General features: G+C 40.6%; 2 protein-coding genes across 3 annotated transcripts; one reads left to right on the forward strand and one right to left on the reverse strand.

Moving 5' to 3' along the window:
- Positions 1–248: 248 nt before the first annotated feature.
- Positions 249–24,106, reverse strand: ANAPC11 (anaphase promoting complex subunit 11). Of its 2 annotated transcripts, none has more exons than XM_036756421.1 (3): positions 24,029–24,106; positions 20,532–20,658; positions 249–863 (listed from the first exon to the last, which is right to left on the reverse strand). In XM_036756421.1, the coding sequence occupies exons 2-3, from the start codon at positions 20,638–20,640 to the stop codon at positions 718–720; spliced, it is 255 nt and encodes an 84-aa protein (XP_036612316.1). In that variant the 5' UTR covers positions 20,641–20,658; positions 24,029–24,106; the 3' UTR covers positions 249–717. The 2 variants fall into 2 exon arrangements, with proteins under 2 accessions (XP_036612316.1, XP_036612315.1); XM_036756420.1 differs by lacking the exon at positions 24,029–24,106 and adding an exon at positions 23,006–23,166.
- On the forward strand, positions 23,279–27,131 carry ALYREF (Aly/REF export factor). Its single transcript, XM_036756418.1, has 6 exons — positions 23,279–23,575; positions 24,046–24,177; positions 25,559–25,706; positions 26,298–26,361; positions 26,466–26,643; positions 26,830–27,131. The coding sequence occupies exons 1-6, from the start codon at positions 23,336–23,338 to the stop codon at positions 26,842–26,844; spliced, it is 777 nt and encodes a 258-aa protein (XP_036612313.1). The 5' UTR covers positions 23,279–23,335; the 3' UTR covers positions 26,845–27,131.

Raw genomic sequence — 27,131 nt, forward strand, 5'->3', positions numbered from 1 at the left:
CATACCTTCCCCAAATGCTTTTTCTCCTCTGCCAAAAAGAACTATTTCCTTGGACAGTTAAACATGCTTCACGTTATGCTATTTGAGAATTAGATGCATGCAGAAATAGCTCTGTCTCAACCCGGTGTGTTCTAGTCACTTTCCTGTCCCCCTCCTGGCGTCTGTGACTTCTTGCCTGTTTAATTTACATCAGAAAGCCCTAAAGCAGCAGTAAGTCTCCTCTTGTTTTTTTTACAGGAGGGCCTCACTGGTGTTTCACAGAAATGTTTATTCATGAGTATTTTCATATCGAGACACATCAGAAGCTTATAAACCTATCAAGTGAAGAACTGGGGGCCCTGGGGGCCTTTAGCAAGGCTCAGATAATTTAATGAATTTTAGTTCTCAAGATAAAAAGCTTCAACATTGTCAATGGAAAAAAACAAAATCAAGTCCAGTCCTCTTACAATCAAAGAAGCCTAATCCTGCAAACCACACCAGCTTCTATCCACTAGCAGAGAGGGTTAAAACACATCAGATGAAGAAAGCGGACTGTGTGCCCACCTTGTTCCCCATGTCCTTCCTATTATGTGGGTGGTCTCAGGTTCCTGTTAAAAGGATCAAGGCCTACAGGAGTGTAAAAATGACCGCTTTTCGTGGCTTGAGATCTATAAGTCCAAGGTTACAGAGTGCTTCACCACACGACTGGTAGAGGGCAGGTGTCCCGGAAGGTATCAGTCACTCCTTGAACTTCCATTCTTGTCGACACATGGGACAGTGCTGCTGGACTTGCTGAGAATTAAGCCACTTGAGAATACAGTGCATGTGGAAACAGTGTGAGCACTGTCCCCACACAAGGGGGCAGTCATCCCCAGGCACTTTACCTGCCATTGAAAAAAAATTAGGTCAGAAGAACCAAGTCATTTAAAGGTACAATTTACTGACTACATTAAATTCAACTATTTTACTCCTTTATCTTTAATTCAAACATTTATTCAGTGTCTACTCTGTGCAAAGCATTCATACCCTTTTAAACTGAGACTACCTGAGAGCCTGGTTCCTGTCATAAACTGGACCTTTTCTGGAGATAGAAATTTCTTATACTCAAAATAGGCCAGTAGGAATGAGAAATCTTGCCTCTGCTTTCAATTCAGAGCTCCTACATTCTCCCATCTAGAAACTGGGGGAAGTGTCTTAGCTCTGTCTTCTTGGGATGTTCTGGAGAATATTGACAAAGGCAAATAACTATATAAAAACAAAGAAAAATAATATTATTACAGTGGGGCTTCAAGGGATCACCTGGAGAATTTCTTTGGCTTTCATTTTTTCCCATTTACAATGCTGCCCCATTTTTCCCCTCCATCTTTAGGAACAGGGTGGTAAGTTAATAACAATGATGGCTTGAAAGAACTGAGGTGGTTTACCTGGAGAAGAAAGACTTGGTGGGAGACAGGATAGCTTTTGGACAAGCAAAAATTAATGCTGGTAAGATGAGGGGAAAATTTTTTATTTTGCATCAAATATGTGAAAGGTATACAGATATGACATCCATAGGTATAGGGCATAAGATATAAGATCATATCTTACATCTAAGATATTATAAGGAATTAACAGGTCAAAGAATACAAACAAAATTTTTAAAAAAGAAGCACTGCAAACTTTTAACAACCATATGAAATATTATTTCTAATCTCTTAATGAGAGAAATGCAAATGATGACAAATGAAACTCCCAATTTCCCCCAGGGAGATAAAGGACTACGTGTATGAAATGTGGCTATGATGGTCACATGTGGTTAATTGGACGCTTCTGCAATCTCTTGAGCCCCACTACAATTATGTCATTTTTTTCTCTGCTTAGAGTTGAGTTTTTAGTTATTCCCTGCAAACTGCCTAACAGACATTTCAAATTGGATGTCTCACAGATAGCTCAAATTCAGCATGTACAAAACAGAAATCATCATCCCTCCCTCCAAACCCACTTACCCACTTCTCTTCCAAACTTTCTTATTACTGTTGAGGGAACCACCCACCCTCCCCATCACCCAAGTTTGCAGCCTGTATTATCTTGGACACCTTACTCTTCTCTCACTCCATATAATTCAGCTGCCAAATCTCACTTCTATCTCCAAAACATCTCACATTCTAAACCCTTCTTTCTAGCTCATACAAAATAGCTAGGTGTCAAAGTGGATAGAAAGATGAGTTCCACTTCAAATCTGGCCCCAGACTTTTACTAGCTGTGCAACCCTAGACAAGTCACTTAACCCATTTTCCTCAGTTTCCTCAACTGTAACAGGGGGATCTACCTTGAAGAGTTGTTGTGAAGATCAAATACACTAATAATTTTAAAGCCTTGGCACAGTAGTATATAAATACTTACCTTCTTCCCCTCCTCAGGGGGAGGGTCCCCAGCTCAGGACCTTAGCACCTTTTACTTATACTACTGCAAAAGCCTCCTAATTAGTCTTCCTGCCTCAAATCTCTCTTTTAATTTATCCTGACTGCTGGCAAATTTTATTTTCTTAAAGCCCAGGTCTAACCATGTCACTTCCACAATCAAAAACTCCAGTGACTCCCTATTGCTGGTTGGATCAAATTTAAATTCTGTTAGGCATATAAAGTCCTTCACAATCTTGGCCCCAACTACCTTTCTGGCCTTACTATATATCACTCTGTACAATCCAGCCAGATTAGCTTTCCTTCTGTTTCTCAGAACATTCCATCTCCCATCTTCATGCCCTTTTCAAATTATCTTCCACGTATGAAATATATTCCCCTCACCTCTTGAGACTCAGCTCAAGTGCCACCATTTCCACGAAACCTTTCCTGATGCCCCAGCTCCAGCTCTTTATATACATGTTCTCTCCCCTTGTAAAAATATAAGCCAGTACTCCTTCCTTTTAGTTTTTGTATCTCTAGAAATTAACATACTGCCTGGCTAAATATTTGCTGATTTAACTCCAAAAGACTCATGATGGAAAAATCGATCCATATCCAGAGAAAGAATTACAGAGTCTGAATGCAGGAAACTATTTGCTCTCTCTTTTTTTGTTTTTGTTCCTGTTTTGTTTCTTCCTTCTCGTGGTTCATTCCATTGGATATAATTCTTCTTTACAACTTGACTATTGTGAAAATGTTTAGTGTGAAGGTATATGTAGAACCTGTATCAGACTGCACGCCATCTTGGGGAGAGGGAGAAGGAGGAGGGGGAGAAAATTTGAAACTCAAAAACTTGTGGAACTGAATGTTGTAAACTAAAAATAAATAAATTTAAAAGGAAATAAAATATTTGCTGATTTGATTTTCCCTTGTCATAGGGCAAAGCTCACTGGGGATACAGGTGAAACTGACTGTAATATAAAAATAAAAAACATCAATAAAACTTTTTAAAAAGTAAAAGACACTGTGGAAAGGGTCAGTGGATTCCCTGTACAACGAAGGTCTTCAAACAGAGGGATGACCACTCATGGAGAAGGCTGAAGAAAGGATTCCTACTTAGCTCGAGGAGTTGGAGATCCCTTCCAATTGAGTTTCTGTGAAACCCCAAGAAACACCTCTGATCTGGATTTCTCGATTCCTATTTTTTAGTCAACCTTGCTTCAAGAAGTGGCCCTTTCTCCCCCCCCAAAAGCCTTTCCTCTTTCTACTCCTTCTTACTGTCAAGGGAGCCACCAATCTCCCAGTCCCCCACGTGTCTTTGACTCCTCACTATCTCACCCCCTACATCCAATCTGTTGCCAAGGTCTATCAATCTCACCTTTACAACATCTCTCAAATGTGCCCCCTTCTCTCTGACATTGCCACCACTCTAGTGCAGGTCCTCATCACCTCACACCTTGAATACTGCAATAGCTTGGTGCGAGGTGTGTCTCAAGTCTTTCCTCCCTCCAATCCAGCCTTCATTCAGGCCACTGGACCCAGATGGCTCTGGAGGAGAAAGTGAGGCTGGTGACTTTGCACGGCCCTCCCTCACTCAAATCAAAGTCAACTGCAAGTCATGTCATCGTTTCCCTGATGTCATGGTCCTCTTGGAGAATGAAGGACAAACACAAGTGTTTTGTTTTTTTTTTTGAAGCACAGGTCTATGTCCTTTCTCTATTCAATAAACTCCAATGGCTCCCTATCATCTCCAAGATCAAATACAAAATCTTTTGTTTGGCATTCAAAGTTCTTCCTAACCTAGCACCTCCACCCTTCCTGGCATTCCTCAAGCAAGACATTTAATTGCTTGGCCCCAGGCATTTTCTCTGTCTCCCATGCCTACAATGCTCTCTCTCCTCATCTTTACTTCCTGGACTCCCTGGCTTCCTTCAAGTAGCAGCTAAAATCCCACTTTCTGCACAAAGCTTTTCCCAATCCCTCTTAATTCTAGTACCTTCCCTCTGTTGATGATTTCCTATTTATCCAGTATATACCTTGTTTGCACATAGTTGTTTGCTCGTTGTCTTCCCCCATTAGCTTCTCATTGCTTCTCAAGGTCAGGGACTGTCTTTTACCTTTCTTTGTATCCCCAGCTCTTAGCACAGGGCGCTCAATATATGCCTAGTTGTTAATACAGAACTGTATGGGGCCTCAAGGGTGCAGATTTTTGTTCTGAGTTTTAGAACAGTTATATGGAGCCAAAAGTCCCAATGGTACTTCATAAGTAGCATTAATGAGGCTGAAATAGAGCCATCTTCAGGGAAAACAAAACAGAACAAGGAAGTATTTTTAATCAAGTCTATAAGGGACTGTCCACTGGGATCTCAAAGACTCTTTTTCTTGTCCGCGGTGCCAGAAAGAAAGGTCTTATTAAAAAGGACACGAGAGTTTGATGAGTTGGAGATCGCTCCAGGTTGAGTGTTAAGTCTTTATATAAGGTAAATACTGTCTCCCCAACACCTCTTTTCTGTGATATCCCCCATGTTGCCTGCTATAGTATTGAGGTCTACACACAACCGTGTAAAATGTAAATGGTACTGATGGCTGATTGCTGCCTTAGCCCTCATTAGGTGGAGCTCTCTTATTCTCAAGGCAGTCTTAGAGAGGCCAGTGATATGCTTCAGATCTATCAGATGTTTCTAAAGAAATGTCTGAAAAACTTTTCAGATTCCTATGCCTGTGTCTAACGGAATAGCCAGCAAAAACTACGGGTTCCTATGACATGAAGCAGAGTAGAACCAGAACAATTTACAGAACGACCGACCAATCTGGCCTTTAGCACAACGCCTAGAACATAGCAAGTATGCGAAGTGAAAACTGATTGTCGAAAGCAGTTTTCAAAGTCAGAAATCAAGTTATCAACAATCATCTGAAAAATGCTCTAAATGACTAATAATTAGAGAAATGCAAACTAAAGCAACTCTGAAACCCCTCTCACACTCATCAGACTAGCAAACATGACAAAAGGGGGCAATGGCAAATGTTGGAGAGGCTGTGAGAAAACGAGAACACCAGTACACTGCTGGTGGAACTGTTAACTGGTCCGGCCATTCTGGAAAGCAATTTGAATGAGACCCCCAAAATTACCAAATTGTACATACCCTCTGACCCAGCCACACTACTAGCAGGCGAATACCTCCAAGAAATCAAAGAAAGAGGAAGACGATCTATCTATATGTGCAATTCTCCATAGAAGCCAAAAATCAGAAACTAAAGGGGTGGGGAGAATGCGAGTCCTTTGAATGGGGAACTGCTAAGCAAATTACAGTATAACTATCATATGATATCATCATGCCATAGGGCAGCTAGATGGAGAAGTGGGCCTGGAGTCAGGATGACCCGAGTTCAAATCCAGCCTCAGACACTAGTTTTGTGACTCTGGACATGTCACTTAACCCTGTTTGCCTCAGTTTCCTCACCTGTAAAATGAGCTGGAGAAGGAAATGGCAAACCGCTCCAGGATCTTTGCCAGGAAAACCCCAAATGGGGTCACAGAGAGTTGGGACACGACTGAAAGAACTCAACAAACATATCATGCCCTGAGAAATGGAACAACTATTAAAATGCTAGGTTCCTCTGACGCAAAGTGAAAGAACTGGAACAATTTATAGAACTACCATCCCAGCACAGAGCAGATACTTAAATGCTTGATGAAATAATTAGATTAACGCACAAGGGCAATTAGTGGACAACATGAGAGGAAACTGGGAAAGATCTCTATGAGCTGATGAGCAAGTGAGAATAATGCATACAATGCTAACAACATGACACAGAAAAACAACTTTTTTATTTGTTCAATTGGGGTGGTGGTAATGAAAGGAATGTACATACATTACTTAATAGGAAAAAAATTAAAAAACAAGTTATAGCACCTTCGATATTGTAAATGAACAACAACTTTGAAAGACTTAAGAAATCTGATGAAGTACATTTCTGACCTTTAACCAGGGTGTAGGTAAGGAAGGAGACTAAACATTTTCAGACCACAACAGGGTGTGAATTTGTGCTACTTGACTATACTATTTGTTACAAGGATGGAGTTCTTTTAGAGGGTGGCAGTAGCAGGTAGTAATAATACATTTAAAAGATACACAGAAGACAGCAGAAAAATACAGAAAGGGATTAGACAAGGAGGGCAGCGTGGATAACTACAGTTTAACATGTACGATTTTTTAAAAATCAAGCTGTACAGAAGAGATTTAGTTTTATATATTTTTCTATTTTTTTGTATATGGAAATGTCCATGTTTGTTATTATTTGTTAAATTCATAATTTTTCTAAAAGATAAAGTACATTCATTCAATGCCCAACATAATTCCAACAATTCAAAGTTAGAAACACACACACACACACACACGCACACACACGCACACAGTCAGCTTATCCCCATAATCAATTCCTCAGATAATCAAGTCTAAGAGCCTTATAACAACCCTCTGTGTACCCACTTTTACACACACATACCCTCAAGCTGAATGCTGCCCTTTTGTGATATCTTCTTTTTCTACTGTGCTTTTGATGTCTGTCAGTCAGCAAGTGCAAGAGAAATGCAAATTAAAACAACTTTAAGATATCATGTTACACCTATCAGATTGGCTAAAATGATAAGAGGAAAACGACAAATGTTGGAGGGGATATGGGAAAACTGGTGTTGGTGGAACTGTGAATTAATCCAACCATTTTGGAGAGCAATTTGGAATTATGCCCAAAGAGTTATAAAACTGCATATAGCCTTTGACTCAGAAATACTAATAGGTCTTTTCTCAGGGTTATTAGGGAAAAAGGAAAAGAACTTACATGTTCTAAAATATTTATATCAGCTCTCTTTGTGGTGGCAAAGAACTGGAAAGTGAGGGGATGCCCATCAATCAGGGAATGGCTAAACAAGTTGTGGTATGTTATTGTGATGGAATGCTAGTGTGAGCTGGGTGATTTTAGAAAACATGGAAAGACTCTGAATGAATTAATGAAGAGTCAAATGAGAAGAACCAAGAGAAAAGTACAAAGTAACAGCAATACTGTTCAAAGAACAACTAAGTCATTTTGAGTATTACAAATACTCAAATCAGGTGCAGCACTGGCCCTGGAGTCAGGAGGCCTGAGTTCAAATCCAGTTTCAAACACTTGACACAGTTACTAGCTGGAATATGACCTTGGACAAGTCACTTAACCCCAACTGCCCTGCCCTGCCTCCAAAAAACAACAAAAAACCAAAAAACAAAACAAAAAAAACCCCAAATACTCAAATCAACTATGGGGTATTTATTAGTTTTCCAAAAAAAAGTAAACTATTTATACCAGTTTTTTGTTGTAGCAAAGAACTGAAAACTAAGGAGGAATTGGGGAAGGGTTTAACAGTCAGTCAATAAATATTCATTAAACTCCGACTACATGCCAGGCAATGGGCTACGCATTATGAATACAAGAGAAAAAAAAAACACTTCCCGCCCTAATAATCTAATGGGGGAGACAACAAATATGTACAACCAAGCCATATACAGGAAAAATAGGAAATAATCAAGAGAGGGAAGTTGCTAAATTAAGAAGGTTGGGAAAGGTTTCCTCAGGATGAGATTTTTACAGGGACTTGAAGGAAGCCAGTAGACAAAAAGGAGGAAGAGCATTTCAAGATTGGTGGACACAGCCAGAAAAAATGCTAGGAGCCAAGAGGTAGGAGTGTCATTTCTGAGGACCAACAAGGAAGCCAGTGTCACTGGATCAAAGTGTACATGGTAGGGGGAGGGGTGCAAGGCATAATAAGACTGGAAAGGTGAAGGTGTGTGCTAAGTTATAAAGGGCTCTGAATGTGAGCTCTTTGAAAGCAGAGACAGTCTTATTTTTCAACCTGTATCCCAGGTGCTCAGCACATGGTACCTGATAAATGATTTATTCATGCTCAGTGATTTGGAACTTTTTTTTTTTCCCACATGGCTATCTTTAGTTTGGATTTCTTCCCTTAAGAAATGCCTAGTCATATCCTTTGACTTTCCTATCTAGAGAAGCTGCTAGGTGGAACAGTGGACTCTATTAGAGCTGAGTTCAAATCCAGCCTCAGATACTTCCTAGTTATGTGACCCTGGGCAAGTCACTTAACTTCTGCCTACCTCAGCATAAAATGGGGACAATTTTGAGAATATCTTAGATAGATGTGCTGCAAAGGTTTTTTTTTTTCCTCAGTTGAATTCATCAAGTTTAATTAAAATGATTTTTTAAAATGAAAAACTCTGATCCAGCCATTTTGGAGAGCAATTTGGAACTATGCCCAAAGGGCTATAAAAATGTTCATACCCTTTGACCCAGCAATACCACTTCTAGGGTTGTATCCCAAAGAAATCACACAAGCGGGAAAAGGACCCATATGGACAAGGATATTTATAGCGGCTCTTTTTGTGGTAGCCAAGAATTGGAAATCAAAGGGATGCCATCAATTGGGGAATGGCTGAACAAGCTGTGGTATATGAAGGTAATGGAATACTATTGTTACATAAGAAATAGGGATGATACGGACTTCGTAACAACCTGGAAAAACCTACACGATATAATGCTGAGTGAGCGGAGCAGAGCCAGGAGAACACTGTACACAGTCACAGATATATGGATTCCGTGAGGACCAACCCTGACATACTTCGCTCTTCTCAGCAACGTAAGGTGCAAGGACAACTCCAGGGGACTCACGATGGAGAATGCTATCTTCATCCAGAGAAAGAACTGTGAAGTTTGAATACAGATTGAGGCACACTACATGCCTGCCTTTTTTGCTTCTGTTTTTGTTTTTGTTTTTTTTTTGTTTGTTTTTTTGGTTATGTCTCTTCTTTCTCATGATTCATTCCATTGGTCATAATTCTTCTCCACAACTTGACTAGTGTATAAATTAATTCAATGCGAAGTTATACATGGTAGTTTTATGAGCTTCCAGGCCGTCTTGGGGAGGGAGGGGAGAAAATCTGGAACTCAAAATTATGTAGAACCGTGTGTGGTAAACTAAAAATAAATAAATAAATTTAAAAATAAAATAAAATAAAATAAAATGAAAAACTTTTCAATTTTATACAACCAAAACTGTCAATTTTACCTCCTAATCCTCTCTTGTTTCTTGTAAAGGACCCTTCCCATATCCAAAGCATGGAAAAGTATCTCCTTCCATTCCTCTAGTCTGTTTATACTATGACCTTTTCTATCTAGGTCATTTAATATATGATATGAGATGTTCTTCTAAGCCACAGATTTGAGGGGAGTCTGTGAACTTTGATGGGAAAAAAATTCTATCTCGTGTTCACTCATCTCTAACTGAAATTTAGCAATTCAATTGTGTTTGTTTTTTTTTTTTTTGAAAACCATTATCATGAAGAGTACACAGGCTTCCCAGATTGCCAAAAGTGTCCAGGATTTAAAAAAAGGAACCTCCTGATATAAAGATAATTTCTGCTAAAGTGCTTTTCTAAGGATTTGTTTCTATTAATTTTTTAGTCGATTATTTAGAGTTCTCTAAGTCATACCATCTCCCAAAAACAAGGATTTTGTTTTTCCTTTCCCCTATACTTATTCCTTCATTTCTTTTATTAGTGTTGTTACATCTAGAATTGAATTTCTAGAACTATGTTAATAATAGTGGTAACAATGGATATGCTTGCTTTACTTCACCTCTGATATTACTGGAAGGGCTTCCACCGGTTCTCTATTAACAGGTAAGAGTAACTCTTGGTTTTATAAAGATAATGTTTACTACATTAAGAAAAGTCCATTTATTCCTAAAGTTGTATTTTATCAAAAGGCTTTTCTGTATTTAATGATATGACTGATTTCCATTCTTTTAATTAATGAGCTACAATGCTTACAGTTTTCCTGACAACGTAACCTTAAATTCCTGGTATTAATCCAACTTGATCATAGTGTATAATCTTTTCTATATATTGCTCTATCTTCTTTGCTAACATTTTATTCAACTTATTTTGCACTAATATTCACTGGTAATACTGGCCGATAGTTTTCTTCCTTTTTAGTATCAGTAATGTATGTGGCTTATAGAAGGAGACTGAAAGGATCCCTTCATTTCCTATTTTCGGAAAAAAAAAAAAAAAGAGGTAATACTGGAGTTAACTGGTCTTTGAATGTTTAGTAGAACTCATCTGTAAAGCCACCTGACCCTAGAGTTTTTCCTTTTTGGCAGTTCTTCCCCAAGCTGTTTATTTTCTTTTTCTGAGATCCAATTATTTATATTACCAGGGCAACTTGTAAACTTCTTAGAGACAGACTGAGGATGGTTGGTTGTCACATGACAAACAGGAGAGGATGCAGTGGCAACCCTACATTTTTTTGCAGGCTGCCTGAAATCCTTTGGTGGGCCACAAGCAGTCCTCAGGCCATATGTTGCGCAGACCTGTTCTACTAATTTGGGTATTTTATTGTGTTTGTCCATTTTTATGTCATTTTTGCTGGCATATAACTGGGCACAATATTTTCTCTCAAAATGTCCTTTTTTGTAAGTTTTCCTTTTTCAAATTTGATTTTGGAAATTTGTTTTTCCTTTTTTAAAAATCTGGTTTTCTATTATTTTTAACTAATTCCTAGTTTTACTTATCAATTCAATAGTTTTTTTTTTTAATTCTACCTATCTCTTTTTTTATTGTCAGAGATTGATCATATCTAACTTTTCTAAAAATTCTATTCAGGTCATCAATTTCTTTCTTATCTTCTTGTTAGTTTTGCCTAATTCTGAAAGGAACACACTGAGGTCACCAATAGCTTTGCTACGTCTCTCCCTAAAATTCCTGAAAGTATTTAGATGCTGTACCATTTGTTGCACATACATGACAGTGCTAATATTATTTCATCAACTGTGATGCTTTTAAGTATAATCTAGTTTCCCTCCTTATCTTTTTAAATCATGTTTATTTCCGACCAATGCCTTATCTGATTATCAAGATTGCTACCCATTTAAAAAATCTGCCCAAGGCATAGTGCTCCTGCCCCTCATTTTAACCTGTGAATCTTTGTGTTTTAAACCTGTTTCTTGTAACCTACATATTGTTGGATTCTGCTTTGTAAACTAACCTGCTACTCTTCTATTTTGACTGAATTCATCCCTTCAGTCAGTTATGACTATTAACTGTATATTTCCCTCCATCATATCCTCTTATACTCCCCTCCAACATTTTGTCCTTACCTTTTATATGGCACAAAAGAGAAGGAATGTGATCATACTAGCAATCTATAAATGAAGTGGTCTGATTCTAAATTCTACCCTTCCTCTCATCTAATACAAACCATTCACAAGTTCCCATACTTTATTTCCCTTTTAATTATCCCCTTTATGATATTCCTTCCAAAAATGAAGTTTGTTTTGCTTGTGACTGTTCCCTCACTGGCTCTTAAAGTCTCTCTTTAACCCCATCTCCTTGTCACTGCCTTTTTCACCACTGAGTCTGATGTATTTCTGCACCAGACTTTGTGTTTGTGTGCTCAACTCTCATTTACCTGAGTTTAATAGATGCCCTCTCCCTCCTCCTTCATATTTCTATACTTTTCTCACATACTTCAATCACTCTGACACAGTAAGTTCCTCTCACTTCTTCCCTCATATATTCAATTTTCCTTCCCTTTTCCTAAAACCTTTAATATGGAACAGAACTACCTCCAGGACCACCATTTCTCTTACTTTACTCTCTCTGTGAAACTAGGAGATAATGAGAAAACTTTAAGGGAAAACTCTTAGAATTAAAATCTTTATCATCATTTGACCCCTTTCTAAATGCTTGAATGTATTTACCTTCCTAGGTTTCTAGTTTCAAAGCTATGGTCTTTACATTAGGAAATCTTCAAAGGCCTCTATTCTGGTAAGGTACATTTTATAATCTACAGAATTATACTCAGTTTTGTTATGGTAAAGTATTCTTAGTTGTAAGCCTTTTTTCTTTTACTTTTTGGTATTCCAAGACTTTCTCTCCTTTGGAGTAGCTTCAATATAGTCCTGGGTGATTCCTCCTGTATTCTTTGGCACTTGATTCTTTTTTCCTTCTGGCTGCCTGATGTATTCTTTGACTTGGCAGCTCCAATTCCTGGCTGAGATGCTCCTAGATGTTTTCAATCTGGGATTTCTTTTGGGAGGTGATTAATGGATTCTCTACTTTCACTTTGCTCTCTAGATATAATAGAACTGGACAGTTTTATGATTTCTTGAAATACAAGTCTAGGGCTCTGGGTTTTTTTGGTCATGGTTTTCAGGGAGTCCAATGCTTCTTAAATTTCATCTCATTGACCTGTTTTCCAGGTCAGTTACTTTAATAGTAGATACCTTACATTTTCTTTTGTTTTTAAAAACATTCTTACTTTGTTCTTGTATTTCTTACTGTCTAATGGAATCAACTGCTCCATGATAGTTTTCAGACAACTGGTAAAATTTTCCACATTCTGTTCTAATCTATTTATTCTTCCAATTTTTTCCCTTGAGCTCCTATATCATTTATAATTTCACTTTTTATCTCTTGCTTAATTTAAGACACTCCCGGTGTTCTTGTGGCCAAGCAGTTTTTTTCTCTATGGCTTTCCTTGTACTTTTGGAGTTATTCTTTTCCAGGTTTACCTCATGGATTTCTCTTAACCCATAGTATTTCTTCACTGCATTTGGCATTTACTTTTGTTTACTTTTATCTACAGGATCAATTTCTAGATTGGAACTTTGTGCTATGACTCTTGCAATGGGCTTCCTGGGCGCTTCAGGAACTTTGGAAGGTCCCAGGTGAACATATACTGCCTAACTCACCCCCCACCTCAACCCCTGGCAGGAGCTGGCTCTGTCACCTGCTGTTTCAACAAGCCAAAGATAGCACCACATTAGCTTTAGGAACCAGTTCACAGGGTTGGCTTCTTGACTCCATTCAAAGTACCCACAGAGTTTTGGGAGTTTCTTATGCAGTTCTGCCATTTCTCTTCGATCTTCTTTATCATTCTTCTTTCTGATAAATATTAAAAACTTTTTTGGAGTATCTGTGGTAGAGCTAGGTTCCTCTAGAACCTCTGTCATAACCAACTTACCAAGGACCTCAAACCACCTCCCCCCTCAGAACTAGAGAAACCTAACCACAAAATAAACAAGAAAGAAGTTAAGGAGGTGAATAGAATTTTAGGAAAGTTAGATATGATAGACCTCTGGAGAAAAATGAATGGCGACAAAAAGAAATATGCCTTTTTCTCTCAGTGGTACATGGCACCTACACAATGTATTAGGGCATAAAAACCTCGCAATCCGATGCAGAAAGGCAGAAATATTAAATGCATCCTTCTCAGATCATGATGTAATAAAAGACAGACTAAAAATTAATTGAAAACTAAAGAATTTAATGCTAAAGAATGAGTGGGTCAAACAACAAATCATAAAAACAATCAATAACTTCATCCAAGAGAATGACAATAATAAGACAACATATCAAAACTTAATGGGATGCGGTGAAAATGGTTCTTGGGGGAGTTTTATAGCTCTAAAAATGCTTACATGAATAAAATAGAGAAAGAGGAGATCAATGAACTGGGAATGCAACTAAAAAAGCTAAAAAAAGAACAAATTGAAAATCCTCAATTAAATTTCCAGTTAGAAATTCTGAAAACCAAAGGAGAGATTAATAAAACTGAAATTAAGAAAACTACTGAACTAATAAATAAAACTAAGAGCTGATTTTATGAAAAAAAAAAAAAAGATAAACCTTCAGTTAATTTGATAAAAAAAGAAGAAAACCAAATTACCAGTATCAAAAATGAAAAGGGTGAATTCACCACCAAAGAGGAAATTAAAACAATAATTAGGAGCTATTTTGCCCAACTGTATGCCAATAAATTTGATAATCTTAGTGAAATGGATGAATATTTACAAAAATATAAATTGCCTAGATTAACAGAAGAGGAAATAAAATACTTAAATAACCCATTTCGGAAAAAGAAATTGAACAAGCTATCAATGAACTCCCTAAGAAAAAATCCCCAGGGCCAGATGAATTTACAAGTGAATTCTATCAAACATTTAAAGAACAATTAATTCCAGTACTATCTGGGAAAACAGAAGGAGTCCTACCAAATTCTTTTAAATGATACAAATATGGTGCTGATACCTAAACCAGAAAGGGTCAAAACAGAAAAAAGAAAATTATAGACTAACTTCCCTAATGAATAGAGAGGCAAAAATTTTAAATATTACCAAAGAGATTACAGCAACTTATCATGAGTATAATATACTATGACCAGGTAGGATTTATACCAAGAATGCAGGTCTGGTTCAATATTAGGAAAACTATGAGCATAACTGACTATTTCAACAACAAAACTAACAGAAATCATATGATTATATCAATAGATGCAAAAAAAGCATCTGACAAAATACAGTACCCATTCCTATTAAAAACACGAGGGAGCATAGAAATAAATGGAGTCTTCCTTAAAATGATAAGTAGCATCTATCTAAAGCCATTAGCAAACATTATATGTAATGAGGATAAGCTAGAAGCATTTCCAGTAAGATCAGGTGTGAAACAAGGATATCCATTATCACCCCTATTATTCAATTTAGTACTAGAAATCTTCCTTTTAGCAATAAAAGAAGAAAAATTGAAGGAATTAGACTAGGCAAAGAAGAAACAGTTATCACTCTTTGCAGATGACATTATGGTATACTTAGAGTAATCCTAGAGAATCAAGTAAAAAACTAGTTGAAATAATAAACAACTTTAGCAAAGTCGCAGGATATAAAATAAAGCCACATAAATCATCAGCACTTCTATATATTACTAACAAAGCCCAACAGCAAGAGATAGAAAGAGAAGTTCTATTTAAAGTTACCGTAGACATTATAAAATATTTGGGAATCTACCTGCCAAGACAAACCCAGGAACTATACAAACATAATTACAAAACACTTTTCACACAAATAAAGTCAGATCTAAATAACTGAAAAAACATCAGTTGCTTATAGGTAGACCGAGCTAATATAATAAAAATGACAATTCTGCCTAAATTAATTTACTTATCTTCAGTGCCATGCTAGTCAAATACCAAAAAATTATTTTACAGGAAAAAATAACAAAATTCATCTGGAAGAACAAAGGGTGCTTATCAAGGGAATCAATCAATCAATATCAAGGGAATTAATGAAAAATGCAACGGAAGGTGGCCTAGCCATAGCAAATCTTAAATTGTACTACAAAGCACAAATCATCAAAATTACTTGGTACTGGCTAAGAAATAGAGGTACACAAGACACAACAGTCAATGACTATAGTAATCTACTACTTGATAAATCCAAAGATGCCAGTTTCTAGGATAAGAACTCACTATTTGACAAAAACTGTGGGAAAACTGGAAAACAGTATGGCAGAAACTAGGCATAGACCAACACCTTACACCCTATACCAAGATAAAGTCACAATTTAGATATAAAGGCTAATACTATAAGGAAACTAGGAGAGCAAGGAATAGTTTACCTGTCAGATTTATGGAGAGCTGAAGAATTTATGACCAAACAAGAGATACAGCATCTTATGAAATACAAAATGGATAATTCTGATTACATAAAATTGAAAAGTTTTTGCACAAACAAAGCCAGTGCAACCAAAATTAGACGAGAAGCAGAAAGCTGGGAAACGATTTTTACAGTCGTCTCTGAAAAAGGCCTCATTTCTAAAATATACAGAGAACTGAGTCAAATTTATAAGACTACAAGTCATTTCCCAATTGATACATGATCAAAGGATATGAACAGGCAGTTTTCAGATGAAGAAATTAAAGCTATCTATAGTCATACAAAAAAATGCTCTATATCACTATAGATTAGAGAAATGCAAATCAAAACAACTCTGAGGGACCATACCACACCTACTAGATTAGCTAACATGACAAAACAGGGAAATGATCAATGGTGGAGAAAATGTGGGAAAACTGGAATACCAATGCATCATTGGTGGAGTTGTGAACTGATCCAACCATTCTGGAGAACAATTTGGAACTACGCTCAAAGGGCTATAAAACTGTGCATACCCTTTGACCCAGCAATACCACTTCTAGGTCTGTAACCCAAAGAGACCATAAAAATGGGAAAAGGACCCACATGTACAAAAAAATTTAGAGCAGCTCTTTTTGTGGTGGCCAAGAGTTAGAAATTGAAGGGATGCCCATCAATTGGGGAATAGCTAAACAAGTTGTGGTATATGAATGTAATGGAATACAATTGTTCCATAAGAAATGAGCAGCAGAAGAACTTCAGAAAAACCTGGAAGGACTGACATGAACTGATGCTGAGTGAAGTGAGCAGAATTAGGAGAACACTGTACACAGCAACAACCACGTTTGTGTGATGACTGACTTTGATAAACTTACCTCTTCTTAGCAATGCAAGGGTCTAAGACACCTCCAAAAGACTCATGATGCAAAACACTATCCATATCCAGAAAAAGAACTCGAGTCTGAAAGCAGATTGAAGCATACTATTTGCTCTCTTTCTTTGTTTCTTCTTTCTCAGGTTCCTCTCATTGGTCCTAATTCTTCTTTACATGACTAATGTGGAAATATGTTTAATATGAATGTATATGTAGAGCCTATATCAGATTGCATGCCTTCTTAGGGTGAGGGGAGGAGGGAGGGAGGGAACTCAAAATCTTATGGAAGTGAATGCTGAAAACTAAAAATAAATAAATATCTAAAAAAAAAGTAGTATTCCTCAACTAGACTATAATCTTGGTGAAGACAGAGAGAGGTTTCTTACCACAGTACAATAGGATTTAAAACCTGAAGGCACTTTAGAGCTTAATTGCCTCCAAATTTCTCATCTGACAAATGAGAACACTAAAGCCCAAAGAACATAAATGATTTGTCCAACATCACACAATTAGCAGGTAGAACAAAAATTTAAACCTAGGGTCTTCTGACTCCAAATCGATTTCTGTTCTACTTCTAAGATTAACACTGTCTACCTATAGACAGCTGAGAACTGACTTTGCCTCTGAAGTCCTTGAGGTGTGTGGCCCTACTTAAATGACCGCTCAATGTAGCTAAACTTTTTATATACACTAGCACCTAGTACAGTACCATGCAATCAGCAAATATTTAATAAACGACTGCTGAATGGACTCTTGTATACTGACTCAAAGCCAGGTTCTATCTAAAAGTCTAGTGCTCTTTTCACAAAGTCACAATAAAAGTCACTAACAGAAGAATGCCTACAATAGCTTTAAACAACTTACAAATCTGAGTGGGGGTGGCAGAAGTGGAATAAATCAAGTCAAGATGAGTTTGTTCTTTATTTTATTTAGGTGAAAACCAGGGTAAAAGAAATAACGACTGTTTCAAACCCTACTTACTGTGTGATCCTGGGCAAATCACATAACCTCTCTCATCTTAAAGCTCTCTATATAAATGTCAATTTTTACTACTTTCGTTTTAGATACTTTTTAGATAAAAAAAAAAGATGAAAAGATAAAAAATTGTTTTCTCTATAGTTAAAGAGCTTACAGTCTAATACAGCAGTTTTCAAGCTTTTTGGTCTTAGGAATGCTTTGCACTCTTAAAATTATTGAGGACACCCCCAAAGACCTTTTGCTTATATGGATTATTTGTGGATACTTATCATGTTAAAAATTAAAACATCTTAGCATCATTACAAAGTTTTTTTTTTTTTAACCTCTCAGGGACCCCCAGAGATCCCTAGACCACTTTTTGAGAACCACTAGTCTAAAAGCCAGGAAAAGAATGTCAGTATTAAAAGAAATTTGAGAGAGTACTGTCATTGAGGGAATCAGAGAATGCTTCATAACCTGAGCTCATCTTGAATAAAGTGAAAGATCTTTTTAGAGTAAAAGATGTGAAGTAGCATACAATACACATAGAGGGCACTCTGTGCTAATGAATGGTAATTGGCAGTCTAGTTTGGCTAGAAAAGAAAGCATATAAAAGTGAAAAAGGCTAGAAAGACAGTCTGGAGCAGACTGTTGAAGATCTTGATTCCATTTTTTCCCCCAATCAGATTATGCATTTAGGAACGTTATTTTGGCATTAGCGTGAGGGACAGACCAGAGAGTAAGAGGCCAATTAGAAAGATGTTACATTACTCCAGATGAGAGGTAAAGACAGCCTGAACCAGGGTGGTTACTGTATGAATAATGAGGAGATGGATGTAAAAGATATCTGGGAGGCAGAATTGCCAGAACTTGATATCTGACTGGATGTGGTAGGTAAGAAAGAGTCAAAGATCATGCATTAATTTCTAGTAGGGAAAGATTAACATTTTTTTTTTAGTACACCCGGCACCATTTCAGCTTGATTATACAAAGTATGCAGGGTTAATGACTTCCAAAACTACCAGCTCACATCCCCAAATGATGCATCTGAAACATGGGGGACCAAAAGAGAAGAAAAGAAAAAGAAAAAGAACAGAATGAGGTTTTTCTACCTTAACTAAAGGCTGGAAAAAAGTATTTGCACTGAATTATTAACAGTATGAAATTTCACATTAAGAGATTAACAAATCAACTTTTTAATAATGCCTCTGAATTCTATGAGTTCTACAGCCCTACTTTACAAATAATTATCAGACAAAATGATGAGGTGTACAAACAAAAAGCTACACAAGGTCCAAGGAAAGAAAGTTCAGGAAAGACTTCACATGAAAGAGACAGAATTTGAACTGGCCTCAAAGGAGTAGGATAAAGATGCAGTATAATGCATACTAAGTCTGAGTTAGGATAACCTAAGTTTAAAACCCAGTTCAGGCAGTAAGTAGCTATGTGACCCCAGGAAAGTCATTTACCTTCTTTGGGTCTTTCTTCCTCCTGTATAAAATGAAGGAATTGGGCTCCAGGACAGCTAAGGTCCCTTCCATCTCTAAATCTATGTCCTATGATCTATCAGGTTCCATAAGGAAACAAAGCAGGGTATGTAGATTCTGTGGGAGGCTTACTAGGTCAAGGAAGCTAATAATTTAGGGAGAAGAGTAGGAGTAGAGGAAAATTAGAGAAAGGAATAGGGATTGGAAAGAAGATAGAGTACATAAGGACAGTTCCCCAGAGGTTATTCTCTTAACTGGAAAGAGCCAGACTACTCCCTATCTCAGTAACACAATCACACAATCACAGAATCATAAATTATTCAAATGAGCACAGATAAGAAGCCACCTCTCAGACTTAAGAGCAACTCTTTAAAAAGCACTCCCCTTATCCTACACACATACCCAGTGCCCTTTCCTAAGGGGTGACCATGAGCTAATTCATTCACCTCTCTGAAGCCCGTTTCTGACCAATATTCTACAATCTATGATGTGAGGCATCATAGCACAGGATAGAGAGCTGGCCTTACGGTTAGTAAAATCTAGTTCAAGTCCCACTTCTGATACATATTGACTGCTTGACCTTAGGCAAGACACTAAGCCTCTAAGTACCCCAAGCAACTCTCCTTAGAGAGTTAACAAAGTGCAAAGCAGGTAGGGGGGTTTTTGCATTGTTAGAAGTTTTCTCATTTGTAGTTTTCTATGCTAATGAAATCACAAATCTGGTCCAAAAGATTCAATAATAACAATATGCAAACTACACCTCGTTGCATTCAGTTTTGCAAACTGTAAAGTATTATGCAAATATAAACAAATAGTTGGGCATGGCCCAATAAAAAGCACTGGCTCTACAGTAAAGAGGACTGAGACAGAAATCACTCTTTGCCACCCACGCCGACTGCTGGTGTGCCCTCGGCCACATCATTTAATTTTCCTGGGCTTCAGTTTCCTCACTTGCAAAATAAAGGAGAGAACTGGGGACTCCTCATTTTAGGTCTATGGTCCTATGATTAAAATGTCTGGTTCAGAGAATTCTTTTGACAACAGAACCAACTGTTTTTTTATTTTTATATCTAGAGTCAATTTCTCGTGTTCATTATGCAAAATACACAAACACATCCAAATCAGCCTATCTTTTCAGTCAAGGGCCTGATATTTTCTTTGCAAAAGTATCATAGCCTTGGTTGACTGTTGGCATTTTCTTCACCTACACAATAAGAAATGAATTTATTCAATGAGTTCATCTTGATTGGGACCCATACTAACGCAAGAAAAATCCAAATGAAAGGAAGAAAGTAAAAGCAAGGGCAACAGGATTAGAGGGATGTACTCACAGTCTGGGCAGCAGCCATTAAAAGCCATTCGACAAATACCACAATTCTCGTCATTGGCAACCCAAAGCCAGGAGGCTACGCCGTTCCAACACTTAATCTTCACCTTCATGGTAGGTGAGCTTGTATCCTAGGAAGGAGAAAGGGTGGATTACCTTGTAGAATTGTGTAAAGAGGACACCAACTGAGGTAGGGGTTAAGGGTGACAATCCATTCCATGGCGAAAGACCTGGGTAAAGACAGTAACTAAGTGCACTGATTATAGCTTTGTTTTTGCTCCTTATCTCTGAGATTCATAATCAATATAAATTTAGGAGAACAAGGCGCCTTTAAAGGGTAGGAGACACAGCAACACAATGGGAATGATCTTTTTGCCAAGAAATAGTTTTGGGGCTCACTAGAAGTACAGTCATCCCTAGACATTTGTGGATTTCACATTCCAAGTTTTGGTCATTTGATGATTGGCCATTGATAATTAAGCAGGAATTTTTGGAGTTCTGCAGTACACTATGGAAAACTGCAGATAACTTATATATGTAAAGAAAACAAAAAAAGTAGCAAGTCATAAATGCATAAATACTATATAGTAGTATTAATCTATTTTCTCATTTACTGCCATAAGTGTGTGTGTATGTATGTATGTATGTACGTATATATGTACACACACACACAGACACACGTAAATTTATTATAAACAGTTATATTTTGTTAAAAGTTTCCCCAAGCTCTTTAGGACCACCTCCTCTTTGTCTTTCTGCCATCCAGACTGTCATGTGATTTTTCTCCAGCAGTGATTTGTAGAAGTCTGTGAAGCAGTTGTTGCGCTACTCTCTCATGTAGAAATTGCAACTTTTTAAAATAGATGCAATGTGTTGTTTTGTTTTGTGTGTTAAATAAATATAATCTGAACTATTATAAACAAAGGTTTAGGATAGGGCCTAGAGTTATTCCTGGTTTTTCACATTCTCAGGGGCCCATCACCCCTACCCCTCAAGAATGTCAAGGGATGACTATATCTTTATCTGTCTGAAGTTTAAAATAACAAAGCCAAAGGCCTGCCCCAGAGGAGAAGATTCCCCTCCCCTGCTCTTTCTTGCACGAAACATGCCTAACATTTCCAATAATAAGCTTTGAAAGAACCAAACAGAACAAGTAGGGACCAAAGGGCTCCTCATCTATTTGACAGGGGTTTGATATTGTGATCACTAAGCTTTTCCTAAGGGCTTTTTTTGAAAAGCACGAAAGTTTTCAACTGTTTTTAACTTTCACTTTTAAAGATATGGTATACAGAAGTCCTGGGAAGTTTTTACGTATGTGTGTATAGGTATGTGTATATGTATGCGTATACATACATGTGTCTGTGTACTAGAGAGATACACATATATGTATGTCTATATATGCCTACACACACATAAAGTAAAGCTGATCATTATGGGGCATCAAAACAAAAAGATTTAGGACAAAAGATGGAGGGGAAATGACTGCTCACCGTCTAAAAGCTCATATTCTGTCTAACTCACTCCCTTCTTTTCCTCCTTCCTGTGGGATAAGGCTTGAGGAAAATTTTGTATACTAAAAGAATCAATAGCAAAATAAAAAGCATGTTTTAGTAAATAAAAAATAAAGTAATTGTTCTAAGTTTAATTCTCCCCCGAAAACTGCTGTTTCCAAAATCCTTTCCCCACGTATTCTAGATTCCACCACTTCCGGGCGTAAGGGAAAGAGAACCGGGCCCAGAGCCACAAGGCCCAAGTTTCCATTCAAGCTTTGCAAATTATGTGACCCTTCACTTCTTCACTTCTCATAGCTTAAATTTCCTTGTCTTTAAAATGGGGGCGGGAGGAGGCCTCTCCTGGGTCGCTGCCAGGGAGAAGCCTGGGCAAGGGGGCAGGGGCACACCTTAAGCCCAAATCAGTTTCCTTCCCCTTTTTGGGGTCTCACCTGTTTCCTCCCACACACATAAAATCTCACCAGACGACAAAGGCTCACTCGTCCCCACCCCCCTCCCCAGAATTCCTCCCCCCCTTCCCCCCGCCCCCCCATTCAGGCCTCACACCCGAGGCAAGCCTGACTTTCAGCCCTCTCGCCCCCTCTCCCAAGACCCCTCATCCCAGCCAGCCTGAGCAGGTCCAAGTCCCCTCCTCCGGGTTCCCACTAGACTCCGAGCCCCTCCTCCACTCTGGAGTTCCCACCTCCTTTCTGCTTCCCCTCCCCCTCGCAGTTCCCACCTCCATCGGGAGTTCCCATCAGAATCCCAGCCCCTTCTCTTTCGCCCCCTCCCCCTAGAGATTCCCACCCCCTCCGGGGTTCCCCCTAGAGTCCGGACCCTTCGCGTACGCGCCGCTCCCCCCGATTCTTCCCCCCTCGAGCTCTCGCCCCTTTCCCTCCCCCCCCTCCAGTTGCCCCCGGGGCTCGCCCCTCCTCCCGGAGGGCTGCAGGCCCCCTCCCGACGGAGCACCCCCGGCTCGAGTTCACACCTGGAGTTCGCGCCCGGTTCGGAGCTCGCGTCCTTCCGTTGGCGCCCTCGTAACGAGTACAAAAGGGGCGGCAGGGAGCTCGGGAGCAGCAGTCCGCAGCCCGAGCGGAGAGCGAGTGAGGTTGTGACCCGGCGTTCAGCACGCCCGCCCGCCCGCCGGCGAGCCAGCCCCTCCCCGTCCCGTCGCCCAGCGCGCGCACCCACTCGCCCGTCAGCCGGGAGGCAGGCCCAGGCCGCCCGGAAGCTGCCTGAACCTTCGGCCGGGAAGGAAGTGACGCGCCGACGTGCTGACGCGCGGGGTTCGTGCCGAGGCCCCGATTCCGCGCCCGCCATGGCCGACAAGATGGACATGTCCCTGGACGACATCATTAAACTCAACCGGAGCCAGCGGGGCGGACGCGGCGGGGGCCGGGGCCGAGGCCGGGCCGGAGCCCAGGGCGGCCGCGGCGGCGGGGGCGCGCAGGCGGCAGCCCGCGTGAGCCGAGGCGGGGGCCCCGTTCGGAACAGGCCGGCCATGGCCCGCGGAGGCGCCGGGGGCGGCGGCAGGAACCGACCCGCGCCCTACAGCCGAGTGAGTGAGCGAGCCCGGGGAGAGGGGGAGGCCGGGCCAGGACCGAGCGGGCCGGATCGGGCCGGGTGGGGAGCTCCGAGGCCCGAGTGGGCTGAGCTCTGTGAGGTCGAGGCGGAGGAGGGGAAAGGACGGGTCCGTGTTGTGGGGGCGTGCGGGGGTGGGGGGATGGGCTGATCCACGACCGAGGGTTCGCCGGCCGCCTACACCGCACCCACGTCCCGAGGCCTTTTGTTTGTGGTGGGCTACCGAGGTCCGAGGCCCGGAGCCTCATGGCGACCCCGCGGGCGGGAACTGGGGCCTGCTTTGGGCGGCGGGAACGTGGGGGCGGGAAGAAGACCGCCTCCCCCTCTCGCCAGGGCCGGCGGGCGGGGGGGGCAGCGGGGGCAGGGAGGGGGTTCAGAAAAAGGAGAACCCGCCAGGCCCCGGCCGGGGTGGGGGGGACGACTCACCAACCTTTGTGTTTGTTTCAGCCAAAACAGCTTCCAGATAAATGGCAACACGACCTGTTCGACAGCGGCTTTGGAGGCGGGGCTGGCGTGGAGACCGGTGGGAAATTGCTGGTCTCCAATCTGGATTTTGGGGTCTCAGATGCGGATATTCAGGTAAGTTGTCTGGAGGCCTCGGGAGTTCAGTGCACAGCTTGGATTGTGCTGTTTGGGGAGTGACCCCCTAGCCCCCCTATCATCCCCTCCCCGCCTCGGGGAAGGTGGACTTGCCCCCCCCCCCTCAGTCGGCCCCTCCGTAGGAAAGGCCGTGCCCACCATTGGATGTTTTTGCAATGGCTTAAAGTTGCGGGTGCAGTGAGCAGTGTGGGATTGGCCTGTGCAGGGCCATGGGGGACTTGCTTAGTCTGTGTCTTGTGCTTCCGAGGGAGGCTGGCTTCTTCAGTCTGCTTAGGAGGCAAAGATGATTAAGTCAGCCTGGACGGTTTTTTAGGTAATTTATTTTTGTGCTGAAAACGCTGGGTTCGTTGAGAGAGGAAGTATAGCTTCTCTCAGGCTAAGAGAGCAAAGAGGCAGTGGTGTTATTTTAGTTTGTTGCAGCCTCGTAACCTTAATTGACTCTTAATCGGAATATGCCCAACGCTAATTCTGTTACCGATGTGTTCTTCCGCAAAGCGCCTGTTTTTGGATTAAGTCAAAAAAACAGGACTCTTTGAAAAAACAACACAGAAACTTCTTTCTTGTTAAGAAACTCCTTTCTGGGAGTCAAACTTTGGAGACTGGAAATGACTGGGACTGGATGCTAGGTTTTCCTGGGTCGTACTTCCTAGAGCCCAGCCCTATGGCTCTGCTGTGGGAGGACAGAGCAAGGCAGACGAGCACTCATGGTGTGTCAACACTTTTTTTAAGGTGGTTTCTGGCATCCACTGGAAACCGCTTTTGGTGAACTCCACTTCCCGCTGTGTGCCTGCGGCCGGAGTATCCCCCACTCTCTGGGTTCCCTCTCCAACTCCCAGCCTGCCGTGAGGTCAGGGCAGTTTCCATGGCAGCGCTTGACGTCAGACTTTGCGGCAGGCTTGTGTAGGAGGAGAGGGAAACGCAGGTGAGCCAGAATCTGCCTTCTGGGGGTGGGTCTGGGATTAGGTCTGCTGGATCAGTGGGCCCTTAAATCTGTTCTAGTGGCCTGAAAAGCTTCCCTTGCTCTGTGACCTGGAGATTTTCATCATTTCTTAGAACGCTCTTTTGTTAAGAGTGGTTTTTCTTTATTTGTGAAAAGATAGCGGCTGAATATTATACCCTCTGTGCTGAGCAAAACACTCTGGCCTGTAGCATCATACAGATGGCATGCCCCAAAGTTGGCATGACCCAGGACGGGCCCTGTTGCTTTTGGAAGTTGCTGTTCTGCTCTCCCCACCCTCTGCCCCCTAGGTGTGTGTTCCCTTCCAGAAACATAACTCCTAATGTAAATATTTCTGGGGTTCTCTTCCTTGGACACTATAGGAGAGAGCCATGTTAATCGTTTTGCCTTTCCTATTTTTAGGAACTATTTGCTGAATTTGGAACTCTGAAAAAGGCAGCTGTACATTATGATCGGTCTGGCCGGAGCTTAGGAACAGCAGATGTTCACTTTGAGCGAAAAGCAGATGCTCTGAAGGCCATGAAACAGTATAACGGAGTCCCTTTGGATGGTAAGTTGAGTCTTCTATCATTGAAGGGCTGGGTGCTACGTTTTGTGAAGTGTGGGGCTGTCATCTGCCCATGTAGGAATATGATTTGCCCACTCTGGCCGAGCACACTTTGCATTTGCCCGCTTTGTCTCTCTCTTCCGTTCTGCCACCTTTCGTGCTGCCCCATACATCTGGACCAACCTCTTGTGACCCCCTCCTTCAGATCCTTCCTGAAGATACACTTCTGTGAGGCCTTCCCAGAACCACCATAGTACACCTCAAAGAGCGGGGCTATAATGATAAAGAAAAAGGTACTGGATCTTTTTTCCACTAGGTCAGCCAGGCGTATTTCCCTCTTCTACCTATATCCACCAAAGAAAAAGCTATTGAATATTTGCCCAGTGTTAACTTTGTCAAAGAGGAGCTTGGTGGTTTCTCTCTTGCCATTTGTTTTTCTCAAATGTTTTCCAGTCTTTTCCCATATTTGTATTTAGAATGAGACAACAAGGTACCCATCCAGTTTTATTTGCATGGAGCCTAGAACATTGCTAGCACTATGTAATTGTTCTATAGAAAAGTGATTGATGTTTTTTTCCTCTTCCTGTCCTGTAGGTCGCCCTATGAATATTCAGCTTGTTACATCACAGATCGATACACAACGAAGACCTACACAGAGGTTAGTGCTTGGCTTTCTGGAATCGAGTCAGAGCTATATAATCTTTTGGGGAGCCTTTTCAGGCATTCAAGAGTGAACACTATTCCTTTTAATTTTGCATTTAGTGTAAATAGAGGCGGAATGACTAGAAACCGTGGCTCTGGTGGTTTTGGTGGTGGAGGTGGCACCCGGAGAGGCAGTCGTGGAGGCAATCGAGGAAGAGGCAGAGGGACTGGAAGAAATTCGAAACAACAGCTTTCCGCAGAAGAACTAGATGCACAATTGGATGCTTATAATGCCAGGGTAAGTACAGGGGGTGGCGGGTGGCTCCACAATGGTGTTGGGAATAGCCTCTTTCCAGCAGCCACTGTCTCTTAGAGACAGAGCAAGTCAGATTGTTAAGGTGAGGCATTCTCAGTCTTATCTGGGATACCTTTTGCTGTGTGTTAAGATATCTTCTTATAGTGCTGGTCTATTTTTTTCTTTCAGATGGATACCAGTTAAACTAGCCAACATATTCCCTGCATGGAACAGGACCCAGGAATCTCATTCTTTACCCTTTTCGCTGGAGGGCGGAGTAGAGGACTGTGGCTCTGCTATCAATGATGGATTTGTTTCTTTTATGTTTCGAAATAGGATTTAAAACTCATGTAAAGGTTTTTTTTTTAATTCTGAAACAGACCTGTTTTGTACCAAGTTATTTTTGGGATAAATTTTACTGGTTGCTGTTGTGGAGAAGGTGTCGTTTTCACCTTTGCCATAATAAAATAGAAATGTGTGTAGACGTGGAA

Source organism: Trichosurus vulpecula, chromosome 4 (genome assembly GCF_011100635.1).
Source record: "Trichosurus vulpecula isolate mTriVul1 chromosome 4, mTriVul1.pri, whole genome shotgun sequence".
NCBI lineage: Eukaryota > Metazoa > Chordata > Mammalia > Diprotodontia > Phalangeridae > Trichosurus > Trichosurus vulpecula.

Coding starts and splice junctions, on each gene's coding strand:
- ANAPC11 (XM_036756421.1), bottom strand. CDS start 20,640: ATGAAGGTGAAGATTAAGTGTTGGAACGGCGTAGCCTCCTGGCTTTGG. Junction 864..20,531: donor TAATGGCTGCTGCCCAGACT/GTGAGTACATCC, acceptor TTTCAATGGCAG/GTAAAGTGCCTGGGGATGAC.
- ALYREF (XM_036756418.1), top strand. CDS start 23,336: ATGGCCGACAAGATGGACATGTCCCTGGACGACATCATTAAACTCAAC. Junction 23,576..24,045: donor GACCCGCGCCCTACAGCCGA/GTGAGTGAGCGA, acceptor TGTTTGTTTCAG/CCAAAACAGCTTCCAGATAA. Junction 24,178..25,558: donor TCTCAGATGCGGATATTCAG/GTAAGTTGTCTG, acceptor TCCTATTTTTAG/GAACTATTTGCTGAATTTGG.